This window comes from Berghia stephanieae, chromosome 2 (assembly GCF_034508935.2).
Source record: "Berghia stephanieae isolate SIO BIC M18660-M18661 chromosome 2, UCSD_Bste_1.3, whole genome shotgun sequence".
NCBI lineage: Eukaryota > Metazoa > Mollusca > Gastropoda > Nudibranchia > Aeolidiidae > Berghia > Berghia stephanieae.
In genome coordinates, this window is record NC_088361.1 from 74,947,412 (window position 1) to 74,964,911 (window position 17,500).

The 17,500-nt window shown below is 36.1% G+C and overlaps 1 protein-coding gene across 7 annotated transcripts in view; it reads left to right on the forward strand.

Annotated features, from left to right (window-relative positions):
* Positions 1 to 11,598, forward strand: part of LOC144965531 (neuronal acetylcholine receptor subunit alpha-5-like) — a 19,798-nt gene extending 8,200 nt beyond the window's left edge. For 6 of the 7 annotated variants that reach the window (XM_078900945.1, XM_078900944.1, XM_078900948.1 and 3 more), the window contains 4 exons: positions 1 to 218; positions 1,110 to 1,408; positions 4,294 to 4,869; positions 8,871 to 11,598. The exon at positions 1 to 218 is cut by the window's left edge and continues 31 nt beyond it. In XM_078900945.1, the coding sequence (XP_078757071.1) occupies positions 1 to 218; positions 1,110 to 1,408; positions 4,294 to 4,869; positions 8,871 to 9,085 (1,308 nt within the window). In that variant the 3' untranslated portion in view covers positions 9,086 to 11,598. The remainder of the gene's footprint in view (positions 219 to 1,109; positions 1,409 to 4,293; positions 4,870 to 8,870) is intronic. The other variant, XR_013644046.1, reaches the window with a different exon arrangement.
* Positions 11,599 to 17,500: the final 5,902 nt, after the last annotated feature.

The window sequence follows — 17,500 nt, forward strand, 5'->3', positions numbered from 1 at the left end:
GTAAATGGCAGCAAGGTTTCAGTGCGAAGTGATGGCAGAATATCATGGATGGTGCCCCTTATGATCAAGAGTAACTGCGCTGTAGATGTCACCTATTTTCCATACGACAGACAGACCTGTTTTATCAAATTCATATCTTGGATTTACGATATGGACCAGGTGAACATCATCATTGATTCATTTGCGCCTGATATGGATCAGTACGTCATGAATAGCGAGTAAGTCATGTCAAAATATGTGACCCATGACCTCAATACGGTATAAAGTCGGGTGAACTCCATGGCAAAAATGAATTCAAAATTATAATGGATAGAAATAAGAAATCTTGAATTACAGTATTTCAAGAAGCTATATCCAGTCCCATATTTTGATTACCAAAAGAATTCATTTTTGGAACTAAAGCAGCCCAACATATTACTGCTTTAATGATGTGTTTCACATATATAAAAATATAGGCTAGCAGGGGCTGAATAATAAGAAAGTTTATTCAGCGGAATTCATTCACCATCTCGAAGCGTATTAACTCGGAAAGGCAGTTGGATCAAGACATGATTATTTTATAATCTCGATGATTCGTAACAATGTAATTTTACCAAATTGTTGATAGCATGAATTGATAAGAAAAAGTTTGATACCAAATTCAACTACACACTTTTTATGATGTAAACCTCTATGGAAAACTCGTGATTGTAATAGTCGCCCTGAGTGAATGCCCGATTTCAACTCTTTTGCATTCTTCTAATTTCATCCCCCACTCGGTGCTTTACTTTCAACCTCACCATATTTCAACTTTAGTAGGTCTATCGATTGAATCACTACTTTAACAGTTTGGACTAAAATGTATGATTGTGACCCACTTAGCCAATCTGGTACTATGTCGGAATAAACTTTGTGAAGAGAATAGAGTTTCAAGTAAAAATGATCAGTTTAACGAAGTTTATGAAATTGAAATTTGAATCAACAAAACTCATCCTCATCACAACGACATTAGTTTTTACTCAAACTCTAGTAGAAGTCAAGCTTAAAATACAATTTTAAATATCATCTTTACCCCGACATAAGAACGTTCTGAGGCGATTACTAAATTCATATATCTTACCATCTTCCAGATATGACTTGGAAAATGTGAGCATATCCCGTGACATTCTAGACAGTTCGTGTTGTCCAGGAGAAGGTCAACATCCAATGGTGGAGCTGAAGATTCAACTAAAGCGAAAGTCTCTATTCTACGACTACATCGTCATTGCCCCTACCATCATGTTATGTGTTCTGACGCTTGTTTCTTTCATGTTGCCATGCGACAAGGGGGAGAAGATAGCTATAGGACTTAACGTATTCCTTACACTCTATGTTTTACAACTACGTATTGCTGACAACGTGCCTGATACCAATTCCACGCCAATACTTGGTAAGTGAATTATATCATAATTGAAATTATCCACAACACAAATGATCATTTTTGTCGTTTGAAAATCGCCCCAACTAAAATCAAAGAGCGAAAGAAATTTGATACGTATAACATTTCCCATACATTTCAAATACTCTGGTAAAACTTTATTCATTTTTAAAAATCTTCATTGAGATATCTATTTAATTCACTCTTAAGTCACAGTTTGCTGGGATTCCGACCTTTTTTTAAAACGATAAGTAGTCTTTCAAAACCAAGAGTTTTTAGTGTATGCCTAAAACAGATGGACAGTAAAAAATTGCATGCTACCCTATTAATAAATTGCCAGTACATTGCATAGTAAGTTATCTCGTGTAATCCCATCCATTCACTCATTACTAAATTGACAATAATAAGCAAAGTTGACTACGCGAATTCAAAGCACGATGTGTATACCATGCTCTATGCTTTAAACATTTACTGGGTTTGTTTTAATGAAATTATTTTATGTTTGCATTTCTTATCATAAATTTCAATAATTTCAATCTATTCATATTAGAAAAAAAAATAATAATATCTATATAAACGGAATATTAATACTCAGATATAAATCAAATCAATATATTTATATTTATATTGATTTGATTTACATGTGAGTATTAATATTCTGTATCCAAAGAATATCTTGCGTATCAGGCTTTATTTAATCCTAATTAAAGAATAAAATTTGCTTATACGGATGTCAATCACAAGCGTGTAAAGTTTTAATCATTTAAAGCTTAATACTACAGATCGAGCCAATTGAGAACAGCCATATCACGAAAAAAAGGTTAAAAAAGACCCCAATCTAACTGAAAAGAAGAACATTTTAAGCAACAAGCAGAGTTTCTTTGGATTTTGGATAAACCTGAGCGGTGATCTAAATGAATATTTAGGTATGTATAATCAACCTTTCCACCTGTTTTATCATCTTGAGGATTACCCAATGGATACACAAAGTCTGATCTCCTTAAATTGGTGACGGATTAGAGTCAGTGTCTCCAATATGATTTCTTTTTACTTTATAGTATATCAGAAAAAACAACTAAGGAAAAACATATTTGACAAAACTTTTGAGGAAAAGTGCTTTATCAAGAATCTTACATTACAGGAATCTACCACCTAGCGTAGAAGCTGGTTAGGACCGTTATATCCCTCTGTCTCTAAAAGAAAAGCAGGAAAGGAAAAACGAGATCATAGCAGTCGGCGACGTGTGACTGATTTGGTCAGAATTTCAAGGGACTGGCAACATTTTTTTGATGAATGCAGACAAAAATAGAACTCTTCAAATACCTGTCTTGTATGCTTGTGATTGAAAAGTCAAAGGGGGAAAAGGACTATATGACATTTGGCCAGCATCTTTGTAATGGGATTTATGTGGGACAATGCAACCACAAAGAAGGAACCCCCCCCCCCCCCTATATTGGTGGTCCATATTTTGCAAGGCCTTTAAACACAATCATTCAGACTTGAACAATAGTTTCATGGTGTTTGTTAGGTCTTGTTCTTAAACGACATATATTGTTTTCAATGTGAAAACGTTATTTTAAATTATATTTTGTTTAATATATTTATGATTTATTAATTCTGTTTAGAAACTTTTGTTGTAGGGGATGTCATGCACCTACAATCTCCTCTGAATAGATGGAGTATGGCATTAAAAAGCTTTTGACAAATGAATTCAATTCAAAGGACTTCTCCAGAAAATCAAAAAGGCGAAGATCTCTCACAGAATGTTTTTTCCTGACAAATTAAAAGGAAGACTCGAGTAGGAACGGGAGGTAGAAAGACTGATAAGCCGTAATTTACAAATAATTTAATCTCTTTAGTAGCTTCCATTTGTTGTCTACTAATATTTTGTTTTGTCAACAGTTTTCGAGGCATTTCACAAGAAGAGACTTGCTGGAGTAAAAATCTGAAAAAGTACAATTACTCTTTTGAATTGAGACGAGATACCTAAGATTTTTGTATTCCGGTTCATAGCATATCAACAATATATTTTGTTATATGGCTGGTATTGATTTCCCAATAAACTACGAGTATTATAATTAGTTACAAGATTTAATGGGCGATAACTCCATTGATTATCATCTGATTTAGTTGTGTTCTACAAATTATTTTTAACTTTTTCAGTTGGTCATATTTTTTCAAAATACTTTTGTCAAAACTTTTCTAGATGTATCACAAATACACACTTGTAATTTCCAATGTGGAAAAAGGCGATAATTCATGTGAATTTTGGTATAGACCTAAGATTTTTTGTATAGAGCCGAAAGACATATAACCAACGTGTTTTGTTCTTAGAGTGCTATATATTTCCTATTACCTTTTGAGTTCTATTTTTAGTAACATAATTCAATGATCCGATTTATTTGCAATTTGGAAATAATGTTGTTCTCTGTATGAGCTGTTATTGTTATTTGTTCCTTTTACAAGTTATAATTTTCTTAACAGTTTAAATGATATCCCGGAATATCGTGCTGTTTTCAGAAAGAAGACGTAAAAAAGGGCAATAACTCCTTGAAATGATGTATGAATTTAATTATTTTTTCTTACGTGATATAGTTGGATCCTATTCAAGTTTTTTTGGTTATTTGCAAGTTATCAAATTCTTGATATTATGGGAGTTTTGAATTTAACCATATTATCACCTTGTTTGACCTCTATCTAACCCCCGAAAGGTCAGATCCAAGTTCCAATCGGAAAAATGTTATTTTTGTCTGCTTATTTGGCCAATAAAGAAAGTTAAACTTTTACACGGATCCGAAACACCAATGGCCTCGGTGATCCTGCTATGACACATATCTAAATCCGAATGGGCATGTTAATTGGAATTTTATCAATTTGCTTTCCACTTGTATCCACAGGCGTTTTTATGCTGGTTGTGATGACTTTCAACTGTGTGTCTCTTATTATGGCTACGCTTGTCATGAACATCAAAAAAAGAGGCGACACAAGTAGATGTTCAGATGTTCCTAATTGGCTTTTCCTTCTTTGTGATCAAGGACTCGGACGTATTGTTTGTACCATGTGGAAAAAGACCAGTTATATTCCACTCTCAATCCCAGAGGAAGTCGTAGAGCAAGAAACAGCTTTTGATGGACCCGATGCAACGGAAACAGTACGTCATTGCAATGATAAAAACGCCGGTTACCGTTCCTCTTCAGTTTCGACTGTAAAAATTACCAAGCCAAAGATTTCTTCATATTGGAATCTAAAAACAAAGATACGTTCAGACGACAATGAGGATTACATGTTCGACAAAGATACAGATACCTCTGGATCACAATCGAGTCAGTCTTTTGTCAGTAACAAATACAAAAGGAGTCAAAATCAAAGTCTGAGAAGAAAATTGTTTCTCCGCTCCAAGTCAGTCAGCAGTAATACATGTGATGGGGGATTGAGCGACCAGGAGGCCACTGGAAGGAAATATACATTTCTTGGTACGCTGTGGTTTAGTCTTTATTTGATACATATTTTAAACACACCTTCTATATTCATTTCTCCTCTTAGTCATCCATTGTTTTTTTAAATCTTTAAATGTTGTATGAGGTGAATGCGTTCATCACATATTTTGTGCAATAGTTTTACCCAACTTAGTGAACACTATTAAGAAGGCATCACGCAAAACACTATTTTTTTCGTGACTCAATTGTCTTCATATCTTATCTTATCTTATCTCATCTTATATTATCTTATCTTATAAAAGGCTAACTAGGATACTATATTCTTTCAATGCCTTAAACGTGACATGATATCGAAAAAAAAATAATACATCACCTTAGTTTTTGATTATGACAAACTTTAATCATAATATTCGTATTTTAAATAAATCAATGTTATGTCGATCATTTTTTAATTGGTCAACAGAACGAAACGTTTTTTGTTTCAAATTTAATCCAGTCCAAATGTTAACTATATTATGCATTAAAGAATTTAATTTTGGGATTTTAAATTTTACACATTAAAAATATAATGTTAGTTTATTACATCTTGGAAAAACGAATAGGAGATAAAGTTAAAAAGTCTGTTGGATTCACATCGTACAGAAAATGAACATTTCTATATACTGCTAATCAAAAAATGTGTAGTTACCTGTTTTGTTTTGATTAAAACTGTCACCAACCAAAGATGCAAATAATACCGCATTGAACTCATTTTCATACCAATTATGTTTATTTGATGTGTGATTTAATAGTCATGAGACAGATTTAGCTGGAGCAAGGACCGTTATTTAAAAGTTAATATTAATAGGAAAAGGGAAGTAACAAGGTGAAACTTGAAAACAAAACATGAATGGCATTCTATCAACAGTTATTTGTTGAAATCTTCACCGAAAGTTATGGCCACTTAAGAAGTATGCGATAGTCAAAATCTGGTGTAGAATTAATCACTGCAATGCATCTCCTTCGCATATATCATAGTATTGTCGCCAGTTAAAGTTGAGGGATGTTGTCCCACGCATTTCTGAGAGTTTCGGATAGTTCATCATTGCTTTGGGGGGGGGGGGGGGGGGGGTTGGATCCATACCACACAGTTCCCAACCGATAATGACCCAAATATGTTAAATAGGGTTTCGGTCTGGGGAAACTGCATGCCATTGTTGTCTTTATTGGTGGCCAAAAAGCCTAGTGATAAGAGCCCTGTGAGAAGAGCTATTGTCATGCTGAAACTTACATTTTCGAGGTTATTGGAGAAAGGGTTGAACATATGCATGTACAATTTCTCTGTTTTATCTTTTCCTTGTTAGATTTCCAGGAGGGGGGGGGGGGGGATTCTATCCTTTCTACTTTTGGGACAATGGCGTTCGATAGTCCCTGCTTATACATCCCCAAACCATGACTTGGCCTACTACTACTACTACTAATCCTCTGTTTGTTGGTTCAAGAACATACGATGCTCATATAGTTCATTTCTTCTTCTGTAAAGCAGCATTCAACCGACATATCTACCAGATGAACAAAGCTTTATCAGTCAATAGGACCGTTAACCAATGATTCATCGTCTAGTGCCGATAATCTTGAGCCTACTAAGGCGATTTCGGCGTTGATTTTTTTCTCAAATGAGGACACAGTAACAATGCTGTCTTCGTGAAGTCGACATCTAACTATATCTCTGCTAATTTGGTGTCCAGAAAAATTTCGTGCAGTTTCGATGGCAGTTTGTAATCGATTTCTTAGGTGTTGTGTATGCATAACGTGATCCTCGCCTTGAGTGGGTATTCGTGGCCTCCGAGTTCCTGGGCAATCCTGTTCTGTCTTTAAGCGTGGGGAGTCCTTTTGTTGACATTCCACTTCTTAGCAACATATGTCATTTGCTGGCATGTTTGAAGATGACCTATTGTATTAGAACGGTATACTAAAGCCAAAAGTGGCATAACGTGAGCTGATGAATTACATATGTTAAACTGTTTTCCAGCTTCAAAATCAAACTTAAACGTGGATATAAAAATGTTATTTCTACACAATCCCTGTTAACAACGACATACAAACATTAAAAGTCTCATAACAGCACGTGCGCATCATGATGAGCAAAGTCATTGACAAAACACAAATGATTTATCACGTGAATGGTGAGGGTGAATGCTATTCACAACATCCCAATTAAATTCATAAGACTTGGTTAAGAATTTTTTTTTAATGATTCCTCGAGAAACCTTCTATGTTTAAAAGTTGGGAGATCTAGAGTTGATTATTTTGCCTCTTAGGACATGAGTAGAAAAAAACTCGCAAAATCAAACATTTCATTAAAACAGGAAGCCAGACCACTGGTATACAAGTCTCGAGTGGAAAGGTCTTTGCAATCATTCTTTGTCCATCAATCAACTGAATTTGTTAGATAATACATTCACTCAATATAGATATCTAAAGTAATCCATTGACTGTTTGTATATTACATCCCCCATAGAAATATATCAGAAACAGCCTGGAGTTTAATTTGTTCACTTCTGCGGCTATGTGGTCTAGAAGCATGACTCTTATCTTCGGACCAGAAGGTTTAGGGTTCGAGATCCGCTCTGAGCGGCGCATAGTTGTCATTGGATAGGGCTCTCTGATCACATACTTTCACCGTACTCAGTTGTAAAATGAGTAACTGATCGTTAGAAGCGTTGGCTCTGTCGGAAATATTGATATATCACCTATGGGGTGCCAAGTCTCGCCCTGCAAGTTAAGTGTTGCTCTTGTCTAGGGAACCCTTGTAAAGCGTTTTGAGCACGTTTCGTGGATAATTTGCGATATAATGCTCTAGTTTTTTTTGTTGTTGTTGTTTATTTTGTTTTGTTTGTTTGTTTGTTGGTTTGTTTGTTTGTTTGTTTGTTTTTTGTTTGTTGTTTTATTTAATTTATGGCCAGTTAATTTGCAACCCCCCCCCCCTTTTTTTTTTTTAAATAAACTAACTGGAAAAATAGTCGGATATTACGATTACACTTTGAGGCCGGGTTAGGAATCCCTTCGACGCCATATCGTTATTTCCTTGAGAGAGAATATTCATGTTTTGTGTCTGATTCCAAGATATGATATATATATATATATATATATATATATATATATATATATATATATATATATATATATATATATATATATATATATCCGAAACAAAAGCCTTCTCCTCGGGATGAGTGGATTTATAGTCGAAGTAAGATATATGCATTGCATTTTAATCAACATTAAATCAAATTGATTAAACAAAAAAAAAATAATTAAAAAGCATGATCACAGCATATTCAAAGACGTTAATACAGTCACACAACGCTAACAATTTGTCTTTTGGCGCACCGATAATTAATTGCAGGTTAATGGTCGTTTAATTGGAGTAAATTGTGGCATCAGCTGGCAATATCTATCATTTTGTCTTACTGTTTAAAATGCCGCTTTTCGACTTTTAAAACAACATCGGATATGATAAGCTGTATAATGCTGTGAAATTAAATTGGTGCTTTATCACCAACTAACAACTTAAATCGAGTATCGGAACCCAACTTGCTGATTAACCTGTTAAAGCGTATGCATTAACGATCTCAAACAATTGTCGTATACACGTTCTTTTCAGGATGTTATCTTCATTGGGAGAGCTGCCCTTTGAATGCAGTTATCAAACTTTAACCCTTATTTTCATTCAAAGTTAAAGATGGTTGAAGTTACTGGGGGTGTCTACTCCTAAACTTCAAACTTGATCAACCTTTCAAAGCCTTGAGAATGTGAATCTTCCTTTTTGTGATTATAATATCATAATACTTGTAGATTTGTGTCCACCAAATTGCATCGCAGGTGAAAACAATTAACTTGGAAGTTTACATAAGCAAGACATAATCTTACATATAATTCTATGTAATACACAATAATATAGAGACCTTAATTTCGTACAGAAAAAAGGGCGAGTATTTTTTCAGCTTTATCGTAGTATTGATTCATTTATTAATATGATTGTAATTTATTTACAGATCATGAAAAGAGTGGTGATGAATCTGCTTTGCCCTGGCGTGCTGGTGACGTTGCATCCATGGAAAGACTTCGTAAGGTCAACCTTCGCAAGCGGCGGTGGTTTTATGTGGCCGAGGTCGTTGACAAGTTTGCCTTCCTGGTCTACCTTGTGCTACTGACCATCTGCATTTTTACGGTTCTATATCTCATCCCTGTGCATTTCAGAAATGCTTGAATGCTTGTACTTTCCTTCAACTAAAACTTCAAACTGGGTGAAATCCGCACATTGTGCCTACCAGCTTGTTCCGAATGAATTTTAGACCTTGAAATACCTCTTATTTTCCTTTTTTTATCACACAAATCTATCGGGTAACCTCTTTCGTACGTTACGGGTCAAAATGTAGTTACAAATAACAAGAACTGTAAAAATAAATAAATAAGGAGTCACTTAACTGTAAGCCATTCATCAATGTAGAAGTATAATAAGTCATGGAGTTTCTGGTTATGCAACACCAAATGGACAAAAGTAATTACTTGCTACCCTAAAGGTATGACGTTTTGCTATCATATAGTACTTTCCGCTACTTTTAACAGACCCAACCAACTAGTCACTGCTTGGTAGAAAGGGAGTCAGAAAAAGAAAATCTTTATTGCATCTGGGATCGATCTGGACGTCCTCGGCATGAGACCTCTACTAACTGAGCAGGGTAAACGCCCTTTAGGGGAAAACACCACCCACTCCCTCCTTTATAGGCATAACGCGTTTTGAAAACTGTTTTTGAGAATTAAAACGGAGAGTAAAGGCACAACATATTTTAAAACACCTCATCCAGCCTGATTGAGAGTAATTTTGTTACAAAAATGAACATTGAATACGAGGTACATTGCAGGGAATTTTCTGGTTGAGACCCACCATCTCAAACCGATATTGTGTGGGAATGGATCTGGCCCTCAAAAGTGAATCTGAAATTAAAATGGTAGGGAAAACTAAACTTGCGTCTTTTGCAATGTTAGAAAAAGAAACTAATCTCTACCATATTAAAAAATGAATTAAACCCAAGTTTCAAATCAAATTGTTGGAATCTAGTTCATCCTCGCATATGAGTACTGCTTTGATAAATGTGTCACAATTTATCAATGTTCTCATTTATCCAGCGTTTAGCATCCCAGTATGTGGTGGCGTCACGATTAAGGAATGGATAGCTTAATGCATCTGAAGAAGGTTAAAAAAGGTTTCACTCTCACAAACACTCTAACACAAATTATACACACACACACGTACGAGCCCATACACACACTTACTAACAATACAATACATTGTTGCTATTGCATCCACAAGGTCATAGTTATCTGATCAATAAATATCATATAAGTATCTCTATACACACGTATTAAAATGCAACGTTGTTTCCTTATTTACTGTGGATAAGGTCGTGATTCCTGACAATTAATTGATGTTATTAGTCGTAGCCATGAACGTAAAAGAAAGGACCTTCAGTAAAGTGGGCGATGTCTTCGTTTCCTTTATTAAAATGCGATGACTTCCGCCATGCTCAGGGTCATTTCCATTTTGCTTGGACAGTGGGTCTAAATCTCAAGTGTTTACCTTAGATACCTCTTAATTCTCTATACAATACTCTCGGAAGTCATTGTGATTTTTGTAATCATAAGAGTTGCTATGACTATGATATAGATCTTTATCTCAATGATAATGGTTAATTTTAGGCATATAACTTTACCCTTATGAACTCTAAATAGTTTAAAATTTCATGTGGAAAGGTGGACCCATCCCCTTTACTGCAGACTTTTAAGCAAGTCAATTTAAACATTTTAATGTCAAACTTATGTGTATGAATGTATTAATTTTCTAAATACTAATTGTCACCAAAAATATCTTTTTGTTTCGAAATAACATTAAGTATGTATTTTATAGTCAATAAAAACAAGCTGTTTACAGTCAACAGTTCCAAAGATACTTCCCGCTTCTTTTTACATTAGTGTTGGGCGTGTTGGGCGAAATCAGAAATTTCGATATCAATACGATACGATATAGCAGGGATACTATTTTAACTAGAAATAATGATGATCACTTCCCTCGTTTGATATAATCCATGGAAAAGGCGACTGCTATCATTCGCAGTTCGATTGTTGCATTTATAAACGCAACATGAATGAAGCAAGATTAATTTTGAATCGAGAGGAGGAAAAATAGCTTTAGATAACGCCTGCATAACTAATCATCAGATAAGAAGAGTGTTTTGACAGCCCGATCTTCCTATTCATCAAACGAAGAGAACTACTTCTGGTATGACACACTAATTACAGCTGATCGACCAACGGGGAATTCCTATTCGTTGGCCATCTAGTCATTCATTATCTATGATCGTAGCCCACAGAAAGGACGTGCATACCAAGAAACTGCAATCCTGTTTAATGTCTTATGACTACTGTGACACACCATCCGTAGTCATCTGAGCGCGGTGCAAACAAAGACGTTACTTTACTGTTTTACTGTACGTTTTTAAATCAATACAAAGGTCGCTTATCGGAAAAATCATAAATTAAATAAGATAACAATGAAAGCAAATGTTTTTACCATTCGAGTATATCCAAATGAAGTATCAATTTCAACCAAATGTATTACTAACATTTCTTTTTTTCTCTACGAAGAACAGAATAAAGTTACATTTTTATCAGAAGTGGAGAATAATTTGCTGCTGTAATAAAAATCAATGATGTCAAATTTTCCTCACTTTTTGTTGTTGCATGTGTTTTCAGGTTTAATTCATGATGGATGCAAACTGTAATGAACGAATAGACAGCAAAATTCACAGTTTGACAATTGCATCGCGCATTTTTGAAAAATCGGCACAGTAAATAAATTCCGATAACTTAATTTTAAGGCCTGCAATGTTTGGCTTTCTCAGAAAATCATGGATTGACTTTTAAAAAGCATCTTCAAAAAGACATACATAAAACTTGGCCTGGTTATATAATTTTGATACCTTAAATTAGAGAGTAGGGACGGTTTTTGTCTTGTAGTCTAGTTCCCGAAACCAATGTTTTTCGGATTCGTGTAGAAGTTTAGATTTCTTGATGGGCGAATTCAACATACACAAATTAGCACTTTTAGAGCTTGGATTTAACCCACAGGGGGTCATCCAGAAGTCAAGCAACGTGAAATTATGATCGTTTCATTACCCAAGTACAAATTTCCCGAATACTCAAGAATTTGATAACTTGCAAATGACAAAAAAAAAAACACCAATAAAACCCTACTTTATTAAGATTGAAATTATTATATAATATACGAAAAATGATAAATACTGGACATACCTTGAAAGAGTCATCGCCCTAGATTTCATACAAAAATTGTGTCTTTCTGGATTATCACTTAAACAACTTCGGAAATATTACATTGTGAAGAGAACAAATAAAAGATCTTATAGAAAATAACATTATTTGTAAGCTACAGCAAAATCAAATGATTATCAAATGAGTTATCGCCTGTTGAACTTTGTTACTGAGAACTCAAAGGGTATTAGGCAATATATATATATATATATATATATATATATATATATATATATATATATATATATTTATATATATATATATATAGCACTCAAAGAACAAATAATCGTTGATTATATACCATTCAGCTGTTACGAGAAATTTTGGGCCTGTGACTAAATACAACAAATAACAACTGATAACAACAAATATCAACTGAAAACACAAAAATACTTTGATTCTAGCCTCAAAAATCAATATTCATGAGGTCAATCAAGGCCCCAACTTTACGCCCGAGTCGGTATTTATCTTTGTCGAGATAATCCTCTTCGGGCCTTGATGCACATGAGGCATCCACCAGACATCTCCATTTTTTGCGATCGGCTGCTTTTTTTTAAATTGAGCTTTATATAGCGCAATATCCACTAAATGTGCTCAAAGCGCTTTACAAGGGGTCCCTGGTCAACAGCAACATTTAACATGTAGGACGGGACATGACGCCTGTTTGGCGAAATTACAATTTTTCGGACAAAGACAACGCTGTTAACAGCCAGGTACTCATTTTACACTTAAGTACGGTGAGAGAATGTGAGTAAAGAGCCTTTTCCAAGGACTCAACTATGCGCCGAGCGCGAGGCTCGAACCCAGGACCTTCCGATCCGAAATCGAGTGTCATACCACTAGACCACATAGCCGCTTTTGCGGTGGCTGTATTCGAGGACAGGCCTGCTACCTTACATTTTTCTCCATTGTCCTTCGCCATTTTTCTTTGGGTCTTCCTCGCTTTCTCTTCCCATCTGCTGTCCAGTAAAGGATCTTTTTTTCATTCTGGCCACATGACCCAATCAACGCCATCTCTTCTTTTTATTTGGCTTTCAATGCTAGTGCCGCCAGCTTTCTTTAATAGATCCACTTTTTTTTTTTTTGTGTGGACCAAAATATGTTAAAAATTATTTTTAGACATTTACTTTGAAAGGTTTCTAGCTTTTGTGTTTTGTAGGATGTCATTTTCTAGCTTTCACTTACATCAGTACACTTAAAATATTTTGCTCATAATTTGCTCTGATTTCCAAAAGTTGTTTCCACAGATCACTTGGCATTGGTAGTCCCCGATTATGAAGCCATTTTGCCGTTAGGCAGGTTCTCGACAGAAGCCGATTCGCTGCCATCCAGTGCCTCCCCTTGCTGGTGGTGAAACTGCCACCGCTTGAGAGGGTTATCCCTATTCCCTCTCTCTTTGAGCTTATTAAGCCAGTCCTTTGTTGCCAGCGTTTATGGCACTATGTGCATCAACTTGCGAAGTTTAACATCTACCTTCTCAACGTTCCTGCTTCTACCCCACTCTGGAGCGCAATACTCCGCGGCAGAATAGTATAGTGCCAAGGCGGACGTCCTCAGGAGAGCTTGATTGGCTCCCCAAGTTGACTTCTCCCCCCCCCCCCCCCCCGCCCCCCAGGGGTCTCAGGGTAAATACGTGGTCACTACACGAATTTCCTTTTCTGAACCCTGCTTGCTCTTTTCTAAGAATGTTTTCAATGTGAGGTGATAGTCTTTTCAGAAGGATTCTATTAAAGATGTCGCTCGTTACGGACAGGATTGTGATTCCACGCCAGTTAGCACAATTTTACAGGTCACCTTTCTGGGCAATGTTATGGATAATGCCTTTCTGCAAATTCTCTGGTATTTCTTCCTTTTGTCAAATGTTGGTGAACAATTTACTGGAAATTCTAGACATTTTTAGCAGTTCGTCTCTGGGCTAATTCTGTCAATACCCGGGGCCTTGCCATTTTTTGTTGTTGTATTGCCTCGTGCACCTCATGCTCTGCGATTGGGTCAAGATTAACCTCTACGTCCGTTTCTGCTTCTGGGACATATGTGTAAGAAGATGAGACTGGTATGTTCAAAAGGTTTGCGAAAGAGTGTCTCCATCTTTCAATTATCTCCTTTTCATCTGTGATGACACTACCATCTCTTGATTTTAATGGTTTCTCTTGGCCACAACTTCTGTTTCCCGAGAGCTTTATTGTCTGTGCGGCTATGTGGTCTTGTGGTATGACACTCGCTTTCGGATCGGAAGGTCCTGGGTTCGAGCCTCGCTCGGCGCATAGTTGAGTCTTTGGAGAAGGCTCTTTACTCACATTCTCTCACCGTACTCGGGTGTAAAATGAGTACCTGGCCGTTAACAACGTTGTCTCTGTCCGAAAAAAACCTGTAATATCGCCTAACAGGCGTCATGTCCTACATGTTAAATGTTGCTGTTGCCCAGGGACCCCTTGTAAAGCGCTTTGAGCACGTTTAGTGGATATTGCGCTATATAAAAGCTCAATTATTATTATTATTATTATTATTATTATTATTATTATTATTATTATTATTATTATTATTATTATTATTATTGTGATTTTGTATAGCGTTTGTGAGTCTTGTCTTACAGCTGCATTTTATGTTTCAGTTGCTAAATTTTGTGCAAAATCTGTTTTGTCTTTCCTCGTGGATTTTTTCACGTCTTTATCCTTCAATGAGTATTCACTGGATATCCTTTCTTTCATTTTTTCATTTCTGTTGATTAGTATATGGTCTATTGGACTTTAACATTTTTCCATATGGTGATTTTAGGTCAATTGATGAATTATTATATGTGAGAGGAAAGTTCTACCAGTAATGACGTTTTGTTCTTCATAAAATTCTGTTAGTCTGCGTCCATTGTCGTTCATCACCCCTATGCCTTCCTTTCCAACTGATTTGATTTTTTCTTCAACTGTATTGTTGACTCTTGCGTTTAGGTCTCCGATGATTATGAGCATATCATGTCTTGGTTTATTTTCAACAACCATTCTTATAATATCATAGAATTCTTCCTTGTTTTCTTCAGCTGCGTCCTCTGTGGGTGCGTAACATGTGAGGATTAAGAGTTTGGTGTATTATGAGCTGTGTCTAGTGTATAGAATTCTTTCATTTAATTTATAGGTTTCCATTCTAACAGTGATTTTTTGTTTTGCCTGGCTATCATATGGCAACATCTTCTCTGTGTTGGTCATACTTTCGTCCTGAACAAACGATCGCGTCACCTTTGGAGAGTTGGCGCTTCCAAGCTCCAGTCTATCTTGCCTCTGCTATGCGTTGCAAATCAGTCTTGTAGTTCAACATCTCGCGCTGAACTTTTGCCGGTTTTCCTGTTTGATATAGGGTCCTAACATTCCAGCAAGTGACTTTGAGCTTGCGTTTTGGTGACAAACAGATCCGCAATCTGGTCAGGGGCGTCCTTTCGGCTTTGTCCACCTTCCGTCATAAAGCCAGTATTATGCTCCGCTTCTCTGCTGCCGCTGGTTTCTGTTTTTGTAACAGATTGTTTTTTTATGAGGTGGGTTGTTTACGCTCAACCCCCCATTCTGGAGGGCCGCTGGATTACTCTTCGTCTGATCTATCCCCTTTTCTCTCTTACTGGAGGTCTAAGGTTCGAGATACGCAAGCCCTCCCACCACGACAAGGTGATAATCCGTCGGGAGCGATGAATAAAGACTACTGAAGATTTAAAATCTTATTTGTAGATTACAACAGATGTATTCAATGGAGTATTAAGCCATTTAAGTTTATTGCTAAACATAGAATTTGTAGGCTATCAGGACATTAATGCGCACCAGAAAAGCAAAATACATTTTTGCATAAATTACGAAGCAGTATTCAAATACTTTGAGGACTGAGACTCAATTCAAAAGAATTGTCCGTTTTCAGATTGGTCTTTTCTGAATTAAGTGTGTATTAATTTAATCAAAAGTTGTTGATAAAACAAAAGAAATTAATCGAAAACAAGAGTCAGTTACTAAGGAGAATAACAGGATGTGTAAATTGCAACTAAATCAGATAATAGTCAATGGATCTTTTGTCAGTTGAGATCCATTACTGAAATGTGACCCACCGCCTCAATCGGGTATTGTGTCAGTGTGAAACTGATTTTGAATTATGATATTTTATTTGAATTGATACCTCCCCCCTCACTTATCCCCCCCCCTTCCCCCCCCCCCCCACCACCATTGAAAGATGTAACTCTAATCGTACTTCGTGTTTTTTACCCCTTAACCGTACGTCCGGGGTAATTTTGTTACCCTAGGAACTCCGAATTCGTGAAGGAGGCAGAGGAAAGCGTCGTGGAGGCATATGATAGGCAACGTGCATACAGGCGCAGGCCACGGATCGCGGCATTGCAATTTCAATTTCGGCAAGAAGTAATTCTAATAATATTGCTATCAGGTTTCCTCCAAACAAAAAAGGAAATGAAAAAACATGCCTGCTTTGTATTTTGATTCTTAAACCTTCACTGTCATTTCTCCAGTGACTAAACTTTTGTTTTTATAAAGCCATCCATGCTTGTAAAGTGTCTTACAAACAGTAACAATAACACCCTTGCCTCGTGGGTTAGTAATAAGCCATCTTCTCATAGTAAAATGAAGGAATGAAGAGGTTGGTGTGCTTCGTGATTGTAAGAATAGTGCCGTAATGGGCAAAATTGACCAATAAAAAAACAGCAGTGAGTAAAATTAATTAATGTTCAACAAGTTTTCCTTTTTCTTTTGGGAAGAAGGGGGGGGGGGGGGGGGGGGTTGAGAGAGAAATTAAGTGAAAAAAAAAAAACAGAAGAAAAAATGATATGTATAACCGGCATTATACTTCCCCATCTCAGCATTAAATCAAACATAATTCACGAACAACCAAGAGATGTATAGATCACAGATTGAATCATAACTGTTTAATTTAAAAAAAATAGGTTCAAATATAATAAATTATATCACCCACATGGCAAGCAGACAGGAAGATGAGACTGCATCCGCCTAAAGGCGGCAAGACGTCATACTTTCCCAGTGTTCATTTATAAGACGATGATGGCGAATTTCTGCTAAATAATGTTTTATAATGTTTTTCAATAACCTGAAAGCGCTTTCCCAAATGTTTAGAAAGGAAGAATATGATGCTGATAATAAGATCATATGATTTTCCGTCAAAGGAATGCTTGGGGCGTTCCGATGTGTTGGTGCATTAACAATTATGAAATGTACTCAGTCTGATCCGTGTTGTCTGCTTGCATCTTGTAGGAAATTGTTGAATCGTTCATGGGTCATGCCGTCTTTCAGTAATTCATAAT